At 44.5% G+C, this 18,931-nt stretch overlaps 1 protein-coding gene across 1 annotated transcript in view; it reads right to left on the reverse strand.

Annotated features, from left to right (window-relative positions):
* Positions 1 to 16,982: 16,982 nt before the first annotated feature.
* The window catches only part of LOC109219971, a 4,596-nt gene continuing 2,647 nt past the window's right edge, over positions 16,983 to 18,931 (reverse strand). The window contains exon 2 of the mRNA XM_019384433.1: positions 16,983 to 17,534. Within this exon, the coding sequence (XP_019239978.1) occupies positions 17,303 to 17,534 (232 nt within the window). The 3' untranslated portion in view covers positions 16,983 to 17,302. The remainder of the gene's footprint in view (positions 17,535 to 18,931) is intronic.

The following is an 18,931-nucleotide window of genomic DNA, read 5'->3' on the forward strand; positions in this document are numbered from 1 at the left end:
TAAATTAATCCAAATATCAAACACCCGTAGACATTCAAGCCTTAAAACACAAGACTCATCAATTACCAACATTAGGGTTGAGCCACAACCCTAGCTAATGGGTCTAGCTACTCATGCTAATAGAGGAAAACAAATAAATAGATGAAGAAAAACCCATAATATTTAATTACTAACTAAAACTTAAAGATTTAATGATAAAACTATTGTAAAATTACTCAAAATGGCAAAAGGATACTATTCACGAGCGCATCTCAGCTTAAATTTATAACTGGTGACCTAAAAATGGGAAAAGAAACTATTTATACTAGGCCAAAAATTCTGGACAAAAATATCCCTGCCGGGCTACTGCGGACCGCACAAAATCGAGTGCGGCCGCACTAAGGCTCTTAGCTAAAATTTCTGCTCTCTGAACTTGGCCACCGCGGGCCGCACAAAATGCACCGCGGCCGCGGTGGCTCCTGTTGCGGTTCGCACAAAATGGACCACAGACCGCATTGGCAATGTTCCTCCAACTTGGCAACTCTCTGAACTTGAGCTTTGCGGACCGCACAAAATCGAGTGCGGCCGCAATGAAGTCAATGCGGTCCGCATGAAATGTGTGTGCGGCCGCATTGCTTGGCTGCCTGAAATGAGCACTCTCTAAACCTCCTCTTTGCGGACCGCACAGAATGGAGTGCGGCCGCATTGGTCCTGTTATACTGAGCTTGGACTTGTTCTTGGTACTTGTGCATGTTTCACTCCTTTTTGAGCTGGTGTTGACGAATTGTCACCTTGTTGACCAAACCCTGCAATAAAGTACAACATGTGAGCTTTTGGGACTATTTTGTACACCCTTCTAATCAAAACTCAAGTAAGAAGGAGTGTAAAACGCATCATAATCCCTAGTTATAACACCCACTAATGAGTGGTGATTTTACCACTCAATCTAGTCTTTTTTCTTTAGCTTTTATGTCCTTTAACTATAATATGAGGTCGTTTTATGGTGTGTATTGTTAGATTTTCAGGTAAATGATGCTACGAAGTAATTTGAATTGAATTGAAGTGGAATTGAGCAAAAGAGGGTGAAAACCATGCAAAAGTCTCCAGTGAATTCCGCATATGCGAAAGACTGGTCGCAGAAGCGACCTCGCATATGCGATAGGAAGCGCGCATCTGCGGAGCTGGACAATTTCTCAGGAACCGCATCTGCGGTTGGATTTTCGCTTCTGCGATGGCGCATCTGCGCCTGGTGAACCGCATCTGCGGAGCTGGACAATTTCTCAAGAACCGCATCTGCGGTTAGATTTTCGCTTCTGCGGTGGCGTATCTGTGCCTGGTAAACCGCATCTGCGGTGGCTGCATTCATATGGAATTCCGCTTCTGCGATTAATACTCCGCATATGCGGAGACGCACCTGCGGTAATTCTTTCGCAGGTGTGGAAGTCGGGCATCAGAGCTGGGCAAATTTGACATTTCACAAGTTCTCAACCCCAAACCATTTTTATACTCGTCCAAGCAGATATTTTGGAGATCTTTGGCTTATTTTCAGTTCCATAGACTAGAGAAGAACAAGTATTGGAGCTAGGGTTTTGCACACACACTTGGGTCTTGAAGATTTCAAGCTTGTGGTTAAGGATTTCTTACCCATTTATGTTTATTTCTTCATTTCCTTGCTTGGTATTGAATATTTAAGTGTGTAGTATTTATTTCCAACACTTGAAACTTGTTTGTGGAAACACTCATATTTAAAGGGTGGATTAATACCTTGTTGTGCTTATGTATTGAATGATTTTTATTCTTTTATGAAGTGAGTTAATGTTATTTTAATTATTCTTGTTCTTTAATGTTTCCAAAGGGATTAGCTAACCCTAGTACTCGCCCATTAACTCCGAATTAATCTTGGAAAAGGTAATTTGGGGTTGGGAAAGATTAATTAACAAGAACTTGAGGCGTTAACCCTTATTTTATAGATTCTACCTGGGGATAGGATTGAACTACTTGTAGCCATTCCGGGTGTGCTTAATCTCTTAATTGTTTTAGGGATAATTCAATGTTCTTGTTAGTCTTCGAAAGAAGCTAATTAAGAATTATTATCCGTGGCTAATTAACATAAACTCGCTCATATTTGTAAAATCATGAAATACATTGGATCGTTACTTGAGTGTAATTCCCGATGCATTCATACTTGTAGTCATTGATCATTTTACTTGCTTTCTAGGTTAGTTTACATTTTCGCACTTAGATATAAAATATTTTCAAAACAAATTCTTATTGTTTGGCATTGCGCGATAAGTGATAATTTTCTTACATTCCTAATCGCCTACATATTGTTCTCTACGGGATTCGACCCCGACTCATAGTTGGGTAAATTATATTGCATGCGACCGTGTTCATTTACTTTTTAGTAGTGGATTTGGACGTCACCACCCACCTCGAGCGTTCCTGATTCAGCGGCCCTCGGCCCAGCCACCTGCGGGGCATCCGTGCTCGGCCTTGTCCTTTGTACCAAATGGCTCTCATCATCGTCGTCATCCTCACCCTCAGTATCGGGACTTGCCCCGGTAACTAAAGTCGAGACCTTGGCACCAGCACGAGGCCTGCGTGATTTGGGCTTCTTTGACGTAGGAGATTCAGCGGCCGCCTTTTTCTTCCTCTTCTTACCCTTATCGGGCTTCGAGGTCTCTTCTTCTCCGTCGGGATGCGGTCTCACCAGCACTCCTTTGCCAAGGCCTGCACAAGCATAATACTCAAAGCTTATCAACACGGAGGGTACGCGAAAGAGATATTGAAACATGGTGGTGGCGGAAACAAAAGGCTTACCATGATTCTTGGCCGGCCACCGCGTTTTGGCCAATTCAGGCCAAGAGTGCTTAAGATAGGGGGATGAGGTATTTAATTCCCTAATCTAACCTAGTAGGTCCGGAACATATTCAAATTACCAAAGGGCGGCTACATAAGCAAAGGGAAAGTTAGTTTTTTTAGAAGAAGGCAAGCAGGCAATAAAGCATATTCAAAGAAGAAGCACTTACACTTCACATTCCACTCCTCCGGGAACGACATCCTTTCAGCCGGAATGATGTCCGAGGTCCTTACTCGCACGAACCTGCTCATCCACCCCCGATCCTTGTTCTCATCAATAGAAAAATGGCTTCGCAGATTGAGGGTGAAGCTTAATCAAACCTTGGTAAAAATGAGTGCTATACAGTCTAATCAAGTGGTCAAGGGTAAAAGTCATACCCGTGACCTTATTGGAGAAATAATGGAGCACATAGACTATCCTCCAGAAAGAGGGGTAGATTTGGCCTAGCGTCACTTGATACTTGTGACAAAAGTCAAAAATAACCGGATCTATTGCCAGGCAAGAAGGGTCCGAAGAATCGACGGGACCCAAGGTGAATGGGAATGGATATACGTAAAGAAAGCCGGGCTTATGATCTGTTATGCTCTCACTAGAGTTGGGAATCTCAACCAACACTGTCTCCTCCCATCGGCAGTCTTCCATCACTTTTTGTATATTGGTCATGATGCTAATATACCGGGACTCATGTTCACATCGTCCCGGTGTAGATAAGGGCCTCTCGATAGAAAAATCTTTCACAGTATCAAACTCGGTAGGTGTACACTGTTCAACAGTGGGGGCCACTTTGGGTTTGCCCTTGGATGTTCGAGATGAAGAGGCGGTACCCTCCTTTCGAGGCACTGTTTTAGAGGTTCTAGCCATGGTGGTAAAAAGGTCCTTCTAAGAAAGGAAGTAATGAATCAAGGAAAGAAGAATGTGAAAAGGGATGACATTGACTCTAAAGGTTTGAAGATGTTGTAAAAAGTGTGAATCACTAAACGATTGAGGTATTTATAGAAGCCATATGGGCAGCGGAAAGGACGAACCAATAGCAGTTCTTAGGCTTCTCGATAGTCGTGTTGACGGTGACCCTTGTGTGGCTTTTGAGCCGTGGCATTTAATGCTCTAATATACTAACATCATGGCAACAGTATCAAAGAAGTAAGAGTTTGAAATCGTTTCCTATCATTTTTATTCTAGGAAACGCGGGGACTATCTGTATACGGTGAAATTAGAGGAGCGATTTCGTGGCCATTACGAGGTTCCATAGATACGCCTTCCAGGGCTCGAGGCAGACTTGAGATATAACCTCAAAGGATTTGTAGACAATGAACTTCGAGGCAGCATAGATCGATAGGTATGATGGAAAGATGGGGAGTTCCCTAGGCACTTGATTAAAGCTGGCACAGTCTAGTAGGCTAGTCAATCCCGTATCAGGGCATTAAATGGCTGTACCAGCCCCATATCTTTGTAATAAATGCATTTGTATTATATTGGGATTCCCCCTCATATATATAAATGGGATCCTTGTTATTTTGTAAGGGGGAACTAGTACTCAAGAGACAAGATACTTCGTTCAATACAAGAACATTCTTTCTGCTCTCTAACTTAAACATACTCCCTATTTGACTCTGTTGCTTACATTTATTGCTTTATTTACATTTATTGTGTATCTTTAATAGTTCTTCATTTATTGCTCGTTATTGACCATAAAGAGCCGCAATCACAACCCTGATAGTTGTCAATCCCCATCGACAGCCGTTAGTCAGGCGTCTAACTCGGCATCGAGGCCCCGCACGTGCTAGCTCGAGGCCCCGATTCTCAACCGTTTGGTTTGGTTTCTAAAGCCATCTTCAATCTCTTATATTGTTTTCTAATCTCGTCGCTCAGCATCCACTGCTTAATAACTAGCTGTATACGGTGAAATCCGAGGGTCCAATTTCCCGTCATAAAGGCATTCCAGAAGGCCATCTCGAAGCCTCGAGGCCGCAAAGCTATGACCGAGTTCCCTCCCTCGAGGCTCGTCGACACCCGGCCTAGAATCATCATTGACCGTGGCAAGGGTAAAAACGGGGAGTTCCCAAGACACGCGGCTGAGTCTGACAAAGCCTAGCCGGCCTACTCTGAACAGCCTACTCTGAACCCGAATCAGGGTGTCATGTCTAGCCATCCCATCTCCATATCTTTACAATTAATGTATTTTGTACCGTGTAGGGATTCCCCTTCTATATAAAGGGGATATTTGTCATTTTGTAAAGGGATTATGTAGCTCCAACTACTTCACACGAAATATACAAGAACTCTCTCTTTTTCTCTCTAATCTACTCCCTCCATATTGTTGCTCTTATTTATTATCTTCATATTTGTTCTTTATTTATTTGCTTATCATTGGCCATAAAGAGCCTTCGCTGATTATTTAACAATTGTTAGCACTTTCCCGATTACCCTTAATAGCTCGAGCCCGAGCCCAGGAATCAACCGCGAGGCCTCGTATCGGTCAGTCCGAGGCCCCGGTCGGCTAGCTCATCGGTTTAATCATTACTTTATTTTAGCTCGCATTTCATCTCTAATCATCATACACTTAGCATCATCTGCTTAAACAACTAGCATGAAAATAGATCACGTATTTTTAGAGTCCCATCAACAAATTTAATTGTTATTACCATTTTCACGGTAAACAGTTTGGCGCCCACCGTGGGGCTAAACTTAATAGTGATTATTTTCTTGCTAGTTTCATCACATAACGCAAGCTATCTTTCACACTTTTTCTTGTCCAAGACCTTCGATTTCAGGTTAAAATGTCTGATTCAGTAAACAACAATATTGAGAACCATGGAGAAAATGGTGTGGCTGTTCCAGGTGTTGGTGAGCCGCCAGAAAATCTTGAGAACGCGCCAAGACCGATTCCGGCGGACAGAATCTCATGTGACGCTCTACACGTCGAAACAACTCCCACACTAACAGGAGCATACACCAAGTCAACCAACAGGAAGCCCAAAAAACCCCAGCTCGAGAAGAACGGGAAGTTAGCCTTCATGTTATTTTTGAAATGTTGCAGGCACAACAGCTGGCTATTGCTTAGTTGCAAAGTCACCAGAAGACTCCTAGCACGGTAGCATCGGAGACAGCTCCCCCGGCCGAACAGGTACCGGAGAGGTCAAGCAATAATGGGTCGATATCCGAGCCCACCATCTTAAAAATGCTCGAGGACCTCACCAAAAGGATCGAATCGGGCGAGAAAATGATAGAAGCCACTGACAAGAAGGTCGAACTTACAACTCTAGGGTCGACCAAATCCTAGGCGCACCCCCGGTCCTAAAAGGTGTAGATTCGAAGAAGTTCGTGCAACGGCCGTTCCTAGAGGAAGCGGCTCCGACACCCATTCCAAAGAAGTTCAGAATGTCGGAACTCCCAAAATACAATGGGACCTCAGACCCCAATGAACACGTTACTGCCTACACGTGCACAGTAAAGGGCAATGACATAAAAGTCGACGAGATCGAGTCTGTCTTACTGAAGAAGTTCGGGGAAACGCTCTCGAAGGGGGCCATGATGTGGTATCACAACCTTGCTCCCAACTCCATAGACTTGTTTGCCATGCTAACAGACTCCTTCATAAAGGCACATGCCGGTTCCATCAAAGTAGCAACAAGGAAGTCCGATGTGTTCAAGATCAAGCAGAGGGAGAATGAAATGCTGCGAGAGTTCGGATCTCGCTTCCAAACGGAACGAATAGAACTTCCATCGGTCTCCGATGACTGGGCAGTGCAGGCTTTCACTTAAGGCCAGAATGAGCGGAGCTCAGCGGCTTCAAGGAAGCTGAAAGAGAATCTGATCGAATATCCCGTCGTAACCTGGTCGGACGTCCATAACCGATACCAGTCAAAGATTAGGGTCGAGTATGACCAGCTGGGAGCCCCCTCGGGCTCAGTATACCCAAGTAGGCTCTTAGCGAATGAGCCAAAGCCAAACAAAGAAAGGTATCAGCCATACACCGAAGATAGGAGGAATGTCCCGAGACGCAACCCGCCTTGCAACGATCGATCGATGAACCGAGGACAGAATCCTCGGGGGCTCATCAATAGAGCCAGGTTCGCTAGAAATGCGGGGCCAACTGAGGCACCTCGCTTGTCAGAATACAACTTCAAGTTTGACGTATCGGACATCGTGTTCGCCATCAGTAAAATCAGGGACTCCAAATGGCCCAGGCCTGTGCAGTCGGATCCTTCCCAAAGGAATCATAACTTAGTATGTGAATTTCATAACACTCACGGCCATAAGACCGAAGATTGCCACCAACTCCGAGAGGAAGTAGCCAGGCTACTCAATAAAGGGCACCTCCGAGAATTCTTAAGCGACCGGGCTAAAAATTAGTTCCGAGAAAGAGAAGTGGCCAAAGAGAACGAAGCAAACGAGCCACAACATGTTATCCACATGATCTTGGGAGGCGTTGACGATCCCTAGGAGCCCGTGATGAGAAAGACAAAAATATCCATCACTAGAGAAAAGCGAACTCGGGGGTACATACCCGGGATGCCCTCACGTTTAGTGAAGAGGACTCCGAGGCCTTGACTCAACCTCATAATGACACACTGGTAATCTCTTTCTTCGTGAATATATTTCAAATAAAACGTGTACTCGTGGATCCAGGTAGCTTGGCTAACATTATCAGGTCGAGGGTAATAGAGCAGCTCGAATTGTTAAACCAAATTGTGCCCGCCACTCGGGTCCTCTACGGATTCAACATGGCAAGTGAAAAAACGAAAGGAGAAATCACCCTCCCAGTCAGCGTGGCCGGCACGACCCAAAATGTCAAATTTCATGTCATCGAAGGAGACATGAGGTACAACGCCTTGTTCGGACGACCGTGGATACACTACATGAGAGCAGTGTCATCCACCCTCCACCAAATGATGAAATTCCCAACAAAGGACGGGATTAAAACCGTCTACGGGGAACAGCACGCGGCAAGAGAAATGTTCGCGGTGCACGATGTGGCACCGATACCAATATCTCCACTCACGAAAGAACCAAAGGGCAAGCAAACTAGATCATCGGATAAGCCCGATTAAACATAGTGAAGGACCGTACTGCGTCCTCATTACAAGCGACAGGGACATATCAGATCTCGGAACTCGCCGGCACATCCCACGCTAAGGTATAGTCATCTCCCTTTTCATTGTATATTTCATACTAATCCTCATGCAGGCATCCGATCGAAACAACCAGAGCTCTTCCAAACTCGAAGGCGTTAGGTTTCGAAAGCATGAGTTGTACTCTTTTTCTTCATCCTGGTTTTCATCCCAAGAAGGGTTTTACCGTCAAGGTTTTTAACGAGGCAACATTTATATGCTACCTAAGGAAGATCTAGACGAATGTTCAAGGCTTCTTTTGCAATCAACCTTGAACACTGGAGGACATCCCCCCGGAAGATCATCCCCTCGAAAAAGCCAAAAAATGCCAAATGGGGTCCCAATAGGAAAATGATGTACCGGGCCAAACGGTCGAATGAATCGTGTCTGCATAGCAGGGCCCCTGAGGGCGGAGACACATGTACTTGTGCCACGCAATCAAAGGACACCTTTTGTCAAAGCATCTCGTACTCCAAAGGAAACTCAGCATTTTCGCCAAAATGATTCCTCCATCAAAAACGTCCCGAATACTCGGAGACTAGCGTCAACGATTCGGCATTCGCATGACCTCAGGGTCGAAGCTCCAAACTCATAACCCTATACAAGGCAGCGTGAAAATCATGAAACACCTCCAAGGCCAAAAGCGCCCCGAACACTCGGGGACTGGCGTCGAAAACTCAAAAATCGCACGACCTCAGGGTCGGAATCTCCGAAATTGTAAGCCCTCAATAAGGCAATACCGAGCTGATGGATCCCGAGCCAAAACAACCTCGATGACTCGGAGACTGTCGCCAATTGCCATTCAGTAAAAAACTCGAGGCCATAAGACCCCGAGCTGGCAGACTCGGTCTCGTAAGACCTATGTAAGGCAACAACAATAATTGTAAGACCTCAAGCAAGGCATGAATCATACTTGTACCAAGTATCGACAAAACTGTAAAACCTCAAGCAAGGCATGAATCATACTCGTACCAAGTATCGACAAAACTGTAAGACCTCAAGCAAGTCATGAATCATACTTGTACCAAGGATCAACAAAACTGTAAGACCTCATAGGCATGAAAATTTTGTAAGACCTTACTACAGGCATAAACTCGATCCCGAAGTTTAGGTTATATATCAAACTTGTAAGATCCCTGAAAAGGCATACCCTCGATATAGACACCTAAACTACTACACTCGGGACCAAAAACGGCTCCGGCCAAGCACAAATGACTATGGTCATACGGCTGTACCAGCCAAACTAACGCGACTCGGGGACGCCCGACTGTCGCTACAAAATCATAGGCCATTACTTCGAATCTACTTCGAAAAGAACCGGTTAAATAGGCTACCCTCGACATAGGCAAAAGAGCTTCGACCACGTCAGCTCCACATCATTGGCTTCGAGATACTCAGCCTCCGAGCCAAACCTCACGAGGTGCTCTATCATTACCGCGAAATGACTTGAAATCGAGTTTCTTCCCGAACCGACGATGGGTCAAACGAAAATTACTTCAAAAAGTCCTTAACGAGGGGAAAACAAAGCCAAAAAAAGGTCGCTTCGATCAAAGGCGTAAGAGCCACTATCGCCAGCCCACACATATGCCTAAGGGAAAAGCGTAAGAGCCGTTGTCGCCGGCTTACATTAAAAGGCTGCATCGGCCCAAAGCATAAGAGGATTGTCGCTAGCTCACACAAATATGAAAACTTGAGGGTCAAATGAGCTCGAGTCATAACCCGATTCGGAGACAAAACCCAAAATAGTTAACTACATATGCCTCAGGGCAAAGCGTAAGAGCCATTGTCGCTAGCCTAATGAGCCTTAGGGCCATGCACATAAAAGATCGCTTCGATCAAAGGCGTAAGAGCCATTGTTGCCGGCCCATGCAAACATAAAAGCTTGAGGGCCAAACGAGCTCGAGTCGAAACCCGACTCGGAGACTAAACCCAAAACAGTTGAGCAAAAGCATAAGAGCTCCAAATGCCAGCTTATACTAAAGGTCGCATCGACCGAGCGCGTAAGAGTCCCCGGGCCAGCCTAATGAGCCCCAGGGCCATATCACGAATCTAAGGATTCTTACCGACTCTGAGACCAGTTCACTTGGCCAAATGCGAGACAGAAGAAGTAAAGCCACAAGGTTTTCTTTTATACACATACGTGTAAAAGCACATTCTCCATCTACAAACATGCTCTGGAAACGCTATGTACAAAATGGCAAAATCTACATCCTACCCTTGGGAACTACGGCCTACCGGCCTCATCGTCACTCTCCTCGATGTCGGACAGGAGTAACCGAGCATCACGCTCGTCCGCCCTCGCTCGCGCCAGCTCTTCTGAGAGGAGAAAACCCCTGGCCCAGATCTCCTCGAGAACCTTTCTTCGAGACTTGCAACTAGCATATTCTTTGATCCTCTCTTCACGATCGAGGACCCTCTTCAGCTCGGCTTGAGCATCGGTAGCGTCCTTCAAATAAATCTCCATCTCCTGATCATCCTTAGTTCGGCTCAGTACTGCTCCGGTCCTGGCATCAACGATCTCAGCCCTGACCTTCGAAAGCTTGGATTCGAGCTTCGTGATCATTTCCGCTTGAACTAAAGCATTATGACGAGCTAAACGGAGTGGAACCTCGAAGACAGGAACTTTAGCCAGGGCGTTCTTCTCTTCTGAAGCCAGAACCTCCGCCCGAGCTCTTAGCTCGTTGCAGTCATTCTTTATTCGGTCGGCTTCATCCCGAAGACGTTCTAGGGCCTCCATATTTTTCTGCAACTGGAATAAACGAACTGTTAGCCTCAGAAGCTAAAAGGCAGAACACATACGCACCCGGGACGGAAAATTACCTGCTCCATCAAGTAGCTCTCGTAAGTCAAGCTCCGGCACGCCTCATATCGCAGGTGTGCCAGCTTGACTTTCTTTTCCTCGCAAAGGAGCCTAAGGGACCTATCCTCGTCCAGAGCTTCCCGGAACCTAGCTCCATGACGGAGCAGCTCAGACCTAAGCCTGTGAAAGGCCTGCAGAAGAAAACTCGATAAGGAAAGCAAAACGCGGAATTCAAAAGGCCTATGTCGAAACTCACCGCAAAGTGAAGCCGACGGACTTCATCGAAGACCGAGGGCAAATCTGTTAATCCAGTCCCCTCGGCTCTGGAAGAAGCGACTCCGGTCGAGGCACGGTCGCTCGTAGAAACCACCTTTCTAAAATCAGGAACTACGGGCGCGGCAGGCTTAAACGGCGTTTCCGTCTCGAAGCCCCGGCCCCGCTTTGCCTTACTCTGAGCGCCATCGCCCTGCGAATGCATGTCCCGCTTATTATTGTCATTATTTAGCCCGGAATCTGGCAACCCCTCCCCCTCTCCGGAGGAGCACGGCCTCGTCTCTGAAGGCTCTTTGACACCTACAGCAGCAAGATTAAAAAAAGGGAAAATGTCTCTCCGAACGAACAAAGGTTAACGAAAAAGTAGTACACACACATACCGTGATGTTTTGCTTCCCATCTGCCCCGGGGCACGGCTCGCCACCTACGCTCATCACAAGTCGAGTGGGTCGCCAACTTCCGGACCCTACCAGGCAGATCAAGAACGTCGCCCGGCGCCCATGAAATCGCTACAGAAAAGGAAAAAACACGGTTACGAACTAGCCTTCGCCTTAAGCAAATCTGAGAAGGCACGGGATGTACCACTTACGTGCATAGTTCCATTCCTTGGGGAATGGCATAAGTTCCACGGGGATAACATCAGCCGAACCCGGAAGAACCGACTCATCCAACCCCGATCTCCATCTTCCTCATCGTCAACAACGAAGGGCGTGGTCGACCGACACCGCAAGGTTAGCAGACCTCGATGGTGAAAGGGCCGATACAGCCTAATGAGATGACTAAGCGTAAATTCAAGCCCCGCCTTCTCCGCAAAAAACCTCATCATCAACACCACTCACCAAAACGACGGATGTATTTGCGCCAAGGTAACCCGATACCTTAAACATAAGTCAAGCACAACCCTATCGAGGGGGCCCAGTGTGAAATGATACGTGTACACATTCAGGAATCCATCAACATGATCCGAGATGCCCTTATCCGGGGAAAGAGTCTATAACACTACTCTCTCCCCCCATCCGCAATATCTCCTCACTAACTCAAGGTGCCCCTCTCCTATCGAAGAAATAATCTTCAAGGAAGGCTCTCTTTGATCCTGAGCATCGGGAGCGGAACTCTCCCCTCTCTGCCGAACAGGCCCCGATGTAAAAGTCATGGCTATGGCGGGACTAGAAGAACTGAAGCAGGAACCTGCACAAATACTTTAGCGCTAAGGTAATGAAGGACTCAATGCCGAAACGGGAGGATAACTATCTAAAATGGGGAGATCCCTAAGTGAACGGAAGCAACCCAAGAAGCGGTATCGTCACCAATCCCGAGGTGGTACCCGACCTCGAGGATCTCCATCAAAAAGGAAGCCAGGCTTTAAGAAGCCAACGGCATCATCTCCAGTCTCGAGGTGGTACCCGACCTCGAGGATCTCGTCAAAAAGAAGCCAGGCTTTAAGAAGCCAACGTTATCATCTCCAGTCTCGAGGTGGTACCCGACCTCGAGGATCTCGATCAAAAAGAAGCTAGGCTTTAAGAAGCCAACGGCATCATCTCCAGTCTCGAGGTGGTACCCGACCTCAAGGACCTCCATCGAAAAGAAGTTAGGCCCCAGGAAGCATTTAGCACCATTGCAGGATTCGAGATGGTACCCTGTCTTGAAGGCTCCTCTCAAGAAGAAAAATAAGCACTTCGAGCTCCGTTCATAAGGGTTCGACCTTAGGATATCGCCTAAAGTCTGGCGAACCCTCATCTGGGACCTATCTACAACACCTCAAAGGTTATCTACATCAAGTTCAAAGCAAGTTTCCAGGTGCCTAAAACTGACCCTCACTCGGAGACCGCTCTAAATAATTCCAAGGCTCGAGGTACTATGTTTGTATGGCCCAAGGGTCCCGACGGCCCGAGTCTATCGGACCGATTCAAGCTTGATCCGAGGAAAAACAGAGGGCTCCGAGAGGTGCCATTTTTATCAACCGAAGACCAGAAAGAATACTCGCATCCAGGTTAGATATGGACAATAGTCAGCAAAGGCATACATTCAGAAGTCTCCACAAATGTAAAAAGAATATGGCAAACATCAAAGACGAAAGTTAAGAAAATATCTTTATATTCATAAACGTCTGGTTACAACAGCCCACGAGGGGTCCTTGCATATGATTACAAAAACCCATAAGGGGTCCTTACACAGAAACAAAGAAGCGAAGTGGTGCACACCCGCAGTAAAAGCCTAAGGGCCTTTCCTACTCTCCGGAGAGCATCCTCAGCGACACCATACTCAGACATCACTATCTCAACGGTCTCATCCCGGTCCCCCAAAGTAGCACTTCAAATGAGAGGAGGAAGAAGAGGAAAGTAGGAGGAGCAGAAAGGGATGAAAAATGCCTTAGCCCGGTGAAAGGCTCGGTGGGCGTCGGCCTCGCTTGCACGGCTACATTGAGTCCACTTCTTGGGACGTAACAACGTGCGAGCTACCGGCCAGAGGTACCACTTCATCCCAGGAAAAGCAAAAGAGGCGAAGTGCCACACCAGGCCGGGGAAAGAGGGTGAGTAACGGTATATAGTCCGAATGCCCTCGTGAGCAGCGGTGTAGAGTCCAAACATCCTTCTAGACCGGAAAAAGTCGGTTGCCCTTGTATCATCACCTCGAGCCAATAACGGCAGCAGTAACAGGCATAACAACAACAACAATAGTGACAAGACGGTGTGATCTCGTTCGACAAGGGGAGCTCAGGCAGAAGGCTACCACACAGCCGATGAAAACAGTTCCATACAACCTTAAAGCCGTAAACCCCAAAATGGTGGTTAGCAATGGAGGAAGATAGTGAGAAGAGAAGGATGAATGAATAGAGAAAGGCACTTGGATAAAGAGATAGTACCGGAATGCCCCCATTTATAGGGGGTGATAACACAGCCATTGATGCCTTTAAAAGACGGATCGGCAGGAGCAATCAATGCGTTCTTGAAAAACTGAATCGACGGCGGTACTGTCACTTTGAAGAATAGGAATTGACAGTGCATTGAATGACGCCGAAAAGACAAGTCCATGGGATGTCCTGATTATCGTGAAGGCCCGCGTCATAGGTTGTGTCACCTGTATGACGTTGTCTCGGAAAGCCCGAGGGGTCGGATGTCAAAATCGTTTCCCATCGCTTCGTTCTAGGAAATGCGGAGACTATCTGTATATGGTGAAATCGGAGGGTCCAATTTCCCATCATTAAGGCATTCCAGAAGGTCATCTCGAAGCCTCGAGGCCGCAAATCTGTGACCGAGTTCCCTCCCTCGAGGCTCGTCGACGCCCGGCCTAGAAGCATCATTGACTGTGGCAAGGGTAAAAACGGGGAGTTCCCAAGACACGCGGCTGAGTCTGACAAAGCCTAGCCAGCCTACTGTGAACAGCCTACTCTGAACCCGAATCAGGGTGTCATGTCTAGCCATCCCATCTCCATATCTTTACAATTAATGTATTTTGTACCGTGTAGGGATTCCCCTTCTATATAAAGGGGATCTTTGTCATTTTGTAAAGGGCTGCTGTAGCTCCAACTACTTCACACAAAATTTACAAGAACTCTCTCTTTTTCTCTCTAATATACTCCCTCGATATTGTTGCTCTTATTTATTATCTTCATATTTGTTCTTCATTTATTTTCTTATCATTGGCCATAAAGAGCCTTCGCTGATTATTTTATAACTGTTAGCACTTTCCTGATTACCCTTAATAGCTCGAGCCCGAGCCAGGAATCAATCGCGAGGCCCCGTATCGGTCAGTCCGAGGCCCCGATCGGCTAGCTCATCGGTTTAATCATTACTTTATTTTAGCTCGCATTTCGTCTCTAAACTTCATACACGTAGCATCATCTGCTTAAACAACTAGCATGAAATAGATCACGTATTTTTAGAGTCCCATCAACAAATTTAATTGTTATTACCATTTTCACGGTATACACTAGCATAAAAATAGATCACATATTTTTAGAACCACACAATCAAATCTAATTGTTATTACCTTTTTCAAGGTAAACAATCTATAAATAGAACAATCTTGGAGAATCATTCAATGCCATTGCTAAAAGTCTTTGAAAGACTTAAGCACATAAGTGTGGTTTTTGAGAGAGCTTTCATCAAGAGAGAAGAGAGAAGACAAGTATTCATTTTGCTGCAGATTTTTATTTCCACCAGAAAACTAAAAATTACTTTTTTCGATTCGTTAACCGTTGGATCTTGGGTTGAAATTTTGACTGAGTGTTAGTAACATCTTTGTCTTTGATTTGAACGGTGGAGATCGGATTATGAAGTCTGTAGCATCTGATTTCGAGTCCCGACCAGCAGCTCCAATTTTGTGACTTCTCCTCTTTCTTCAATTGATTTGTCGTTGCTCTTGTTGCTATTGTTGCTCCGTGTTTGGAACTTGTTGTGTAGCCTATTTGGAGAAATTTTGTAACCCTCTTATTATTATAGTGGAGCTTTTTGGATCTTTGTGATCCCGTGGTTTTTACCTTTGATTTGAAGGGTTTTCCATGTTAAAATTTGGTGTTCGTTATCTTCTTTATTTTCGGGTTTGCTCTTCCTCACCATAACAAGTGGTATCAGAGTGAGGTTTAAGACATGTTCATCTTGGCGGGTTCAGTTCTAGAGGCAACCTATTTGATGATAATCAAGATTTTTTTCTGAGAAATTTGACCGGAGTATTAGGCACGTTGAGACAAACTTTGTGGTGGAGATTTGGAGATGCAACATGTTGAAGGCTATGTGAAGAATGTAGATCAAGTTTATTTTGTTAGAAAATTCAGGCTAAGGGGGAGAATTGTTAGGTGTTTGTCCAGATTTTCTTACCATAATTAATTTTCCTATCTCATGAAGGAAATGATAACATATTTACCATATGGTTTTTCTTTTCCTAGAAGGAAAATATAATTCTTCCATATTTGGCTAGTCTTTTTTTCTTGTAGGAAAATATTTGGACTTCTATAAATTAAAGATCCTTCCTTCTCATTCAGTAGCATCCACAATGTAGTCATATGGGGTTTGAGAGTCGTGGTTAGGGAAGAACTTTACGGGACAAATGTTAGTGTGTCACTTGTGTTTGCCTCTTCGTGAGGTTGTTATCTCGATATTTTGTACTCTCTTTATTATAGTGGATTTCCCATCTCCGCCGTGGACGTAGGTCAGTTGACCGAACCACGTTAAATGCTTGTATCTCTTTTGGTATATTTCTCCTTTGTTATATGATTTATCGTTATTCAAGGTCTGCTTACTAGCTTTCGCATGACACCCAAGTTTTTCGGTCCTAACAATTTTAGTGATTCAATCAACTATTGATGTGATGGCAATCCAGCCCTACTATCGGGCTACGTAAGAACGTAAAAGGGTGTAAATAAAATTAACCTTTTCTTCGATTTAAATATTGAGTGGAACTCAACATTTCACCCTTGCATGTTGTATACCCCTTGAAAAGTTCAGATGGAGCACTAACTTCATTTGTTTTGCCTCTAAGGGGACATGAGGCTCATGTCAAAATAGGCTCCAACTTCCATTGGTACGGACCACTCTTCAGCTGAACATGACCTAAAACCAAATGTGAGTGTCTCTGGTTCTTTACTACATCTATGTTGGTAAAATCATTTTTGTTTTTAATAACAATGGCGTTCAAACTAGCTTGCGTGCATCTATATTATTCCACTAGATATGTGATACTTCCTACCAACACAGATAGCACGAGTAACTCTGCTTACTAAGGCTGAGATAATCTGGGTACGAACATTATTAGCATCAATCCCTCATCATTAGCTATGAGTCCAGGCATCCAAATATTACTTGGAAATGGCTACCTCAGGCACACCGCAAATCCCTGATGCAGCACAAGATGAAATATTTAAACCAAAATAGAAAAAGAAAAAGATTAAGTAATGAAGCTTTTAAGGTAACATCAGCTTTTCCCCTGAAACCATAATGAAGAGCAAGGCGGATATTGTGAGAGAAAAGGGGAGAAATCTGAAGCCCATACATGCAACTCGATAGTGTGGCTTAACAACAGGAACAATTAGCGCAGGACAATCAATCAAATTGTTACACACTATATACTGGAATTAATTACAAATATTTCTGCTTACACCTCGTCACAACATGAAGCACAAATCTGGTTTTTTCTGTAGCTCTTCTACTTATATTAACATCTTAGGAAAGTAACAGGAATTTTTCCAAGTGGGAATGCAGCTATGTATGCTAGAGTGCCATCGTAGCACGGGGAAACATGCATGGAGCCCTAGCTGACATGCTACTATAGTCTCTCCAAGTATCATGATGGTACATTGAAGTGAAAGAGCCAGGAAATCACAAATGCAAAAACCATGCAAGCAAGCAAGAAGTTTAGGAATCGATGACCCTGCCAGAAGTTTCTTGTCTCTACTGTGGCTGGTGCGGTGGCTGCTACAGATGCTGCGTCATTTGCTTCATTCCACTGCTCCACAAGCTCTGCTTCATTTGCACCTGCAACATTCCGTGCAATTGATCCACAGATCTCACAAGTTCTGCAGATTTGAAGGTTCTGGCACAATCAGTTCATATCACATGTAGCAGATAATTAAATAAATAGGTCTTTGAAGACTTCTTTAAGTGCAACATAAGGTACATGCAAGCTATGTTCACTGAAAGCAATGAGGATATCAAGAAAACATATCCTTCATCACCAATTTCCAATTTTTTATTCCATATGTATATCTCATACTGCCGACATGTTTGGGATTGAGGTGGTGTTGTTTTATGCATGTCATATAGTAGCAAATAGTTTTATACATTCTGACAATTACATTATATATACACAATACAGACACATACACACATAAAGAGCAAAAACACAACAAACCCATGCTTCTTCGCTATAGTTGTAATCAGCACATTATAGGTGAATTACCAAATCTGATGCGTATCCCACACCCCCACCAGTGCCCAAATCGTGTCAGATAAACATGAATGCAACAGGGGTTTTGAACTGGTCCTTAACATGCAACCAGTGGTTCTTCAGATATGCATTTGGGTGGAAAAAGGTAAAAGCTTCTCCTGATGTTAAGTATCCATGCAACATCTAAATACATAATACGAGGTTTAAAAATCTCCACTTTATCTTCTTCACAAGACAGAAGACTTGTGTGTTAATCTTTTAAATGTTACAACAAGGGATTGAATATTGATCATGCCAGAGTTTGATTCTGGAGAAGCGTAAAGGTAGAAGTAACACCAACACAATTAAGTCAGCAACTCAAAGTGAAACAGCACCGTCCAGGTTATAGGAGGAAAATCTCTATAGCATCATTATTTTGAACGTATAATACATTAGGCCATAACCAAAAGGAAAAGAAAAATCAAAATCAAAATCAAAATCAAATCATAAGTCTGAAGTCGAGTATATAGGAACATTACGAAATTGAAATAAGGAGAATCAAACAAGGAAATAGAGAACAGAATAATTTACAAAATTTAGCAGACTATGCATATGAAGATGGCAATCAGCCAAAGACAAAACCAGAATGTACTTAATCCTCACAAGGTAGCAAATGCAAGACATCACAATAAGATTCAGGGTGATGCAACAAAGTATAGATGCTGCTATGTCATAAAAATTGAGTTGGACAGCTTACTGTTCGCGGATCTTTAAGATATTTCAGGCTGTAAAATCATAATCAACTATTGACAAGCATCTAATGTGTTGCATCACATTTGGAAGTGCAAAACTCATCGGGTCAAAATATATACATTGAACATGAAAATATAGAAGATCTATGTTCAAAACTACAGATTCAAAATGTACTCAGCAGAGACAAACGTGTCAAAATAAGAGTTCCCAAGCAAAAAGCCAGGATTCAAGAAGGAACTTAAGAGATAAAATTGGTGAACGTTTGCAACATATACCCCTTCCCCCTCCCCCCCT

The sequence above is a fragment of the Nicotiana attenuata genome, unplaced genomic scaffold, assembly GCF_001879085.1.
Source record: "Nicotiana attenuata strain UT unplaced genomic scaffold, NIATTr2, whole genome shotgun sequence".
In the NCBI taxonomy this organism is placed as follows: domain Eukaryota; kingdom Viridiplantae; phylum Streptophyta; class Magnoliopsida; order Solanales; family Solanaceae; genus Nicotiana; species Nicotiana attenuata.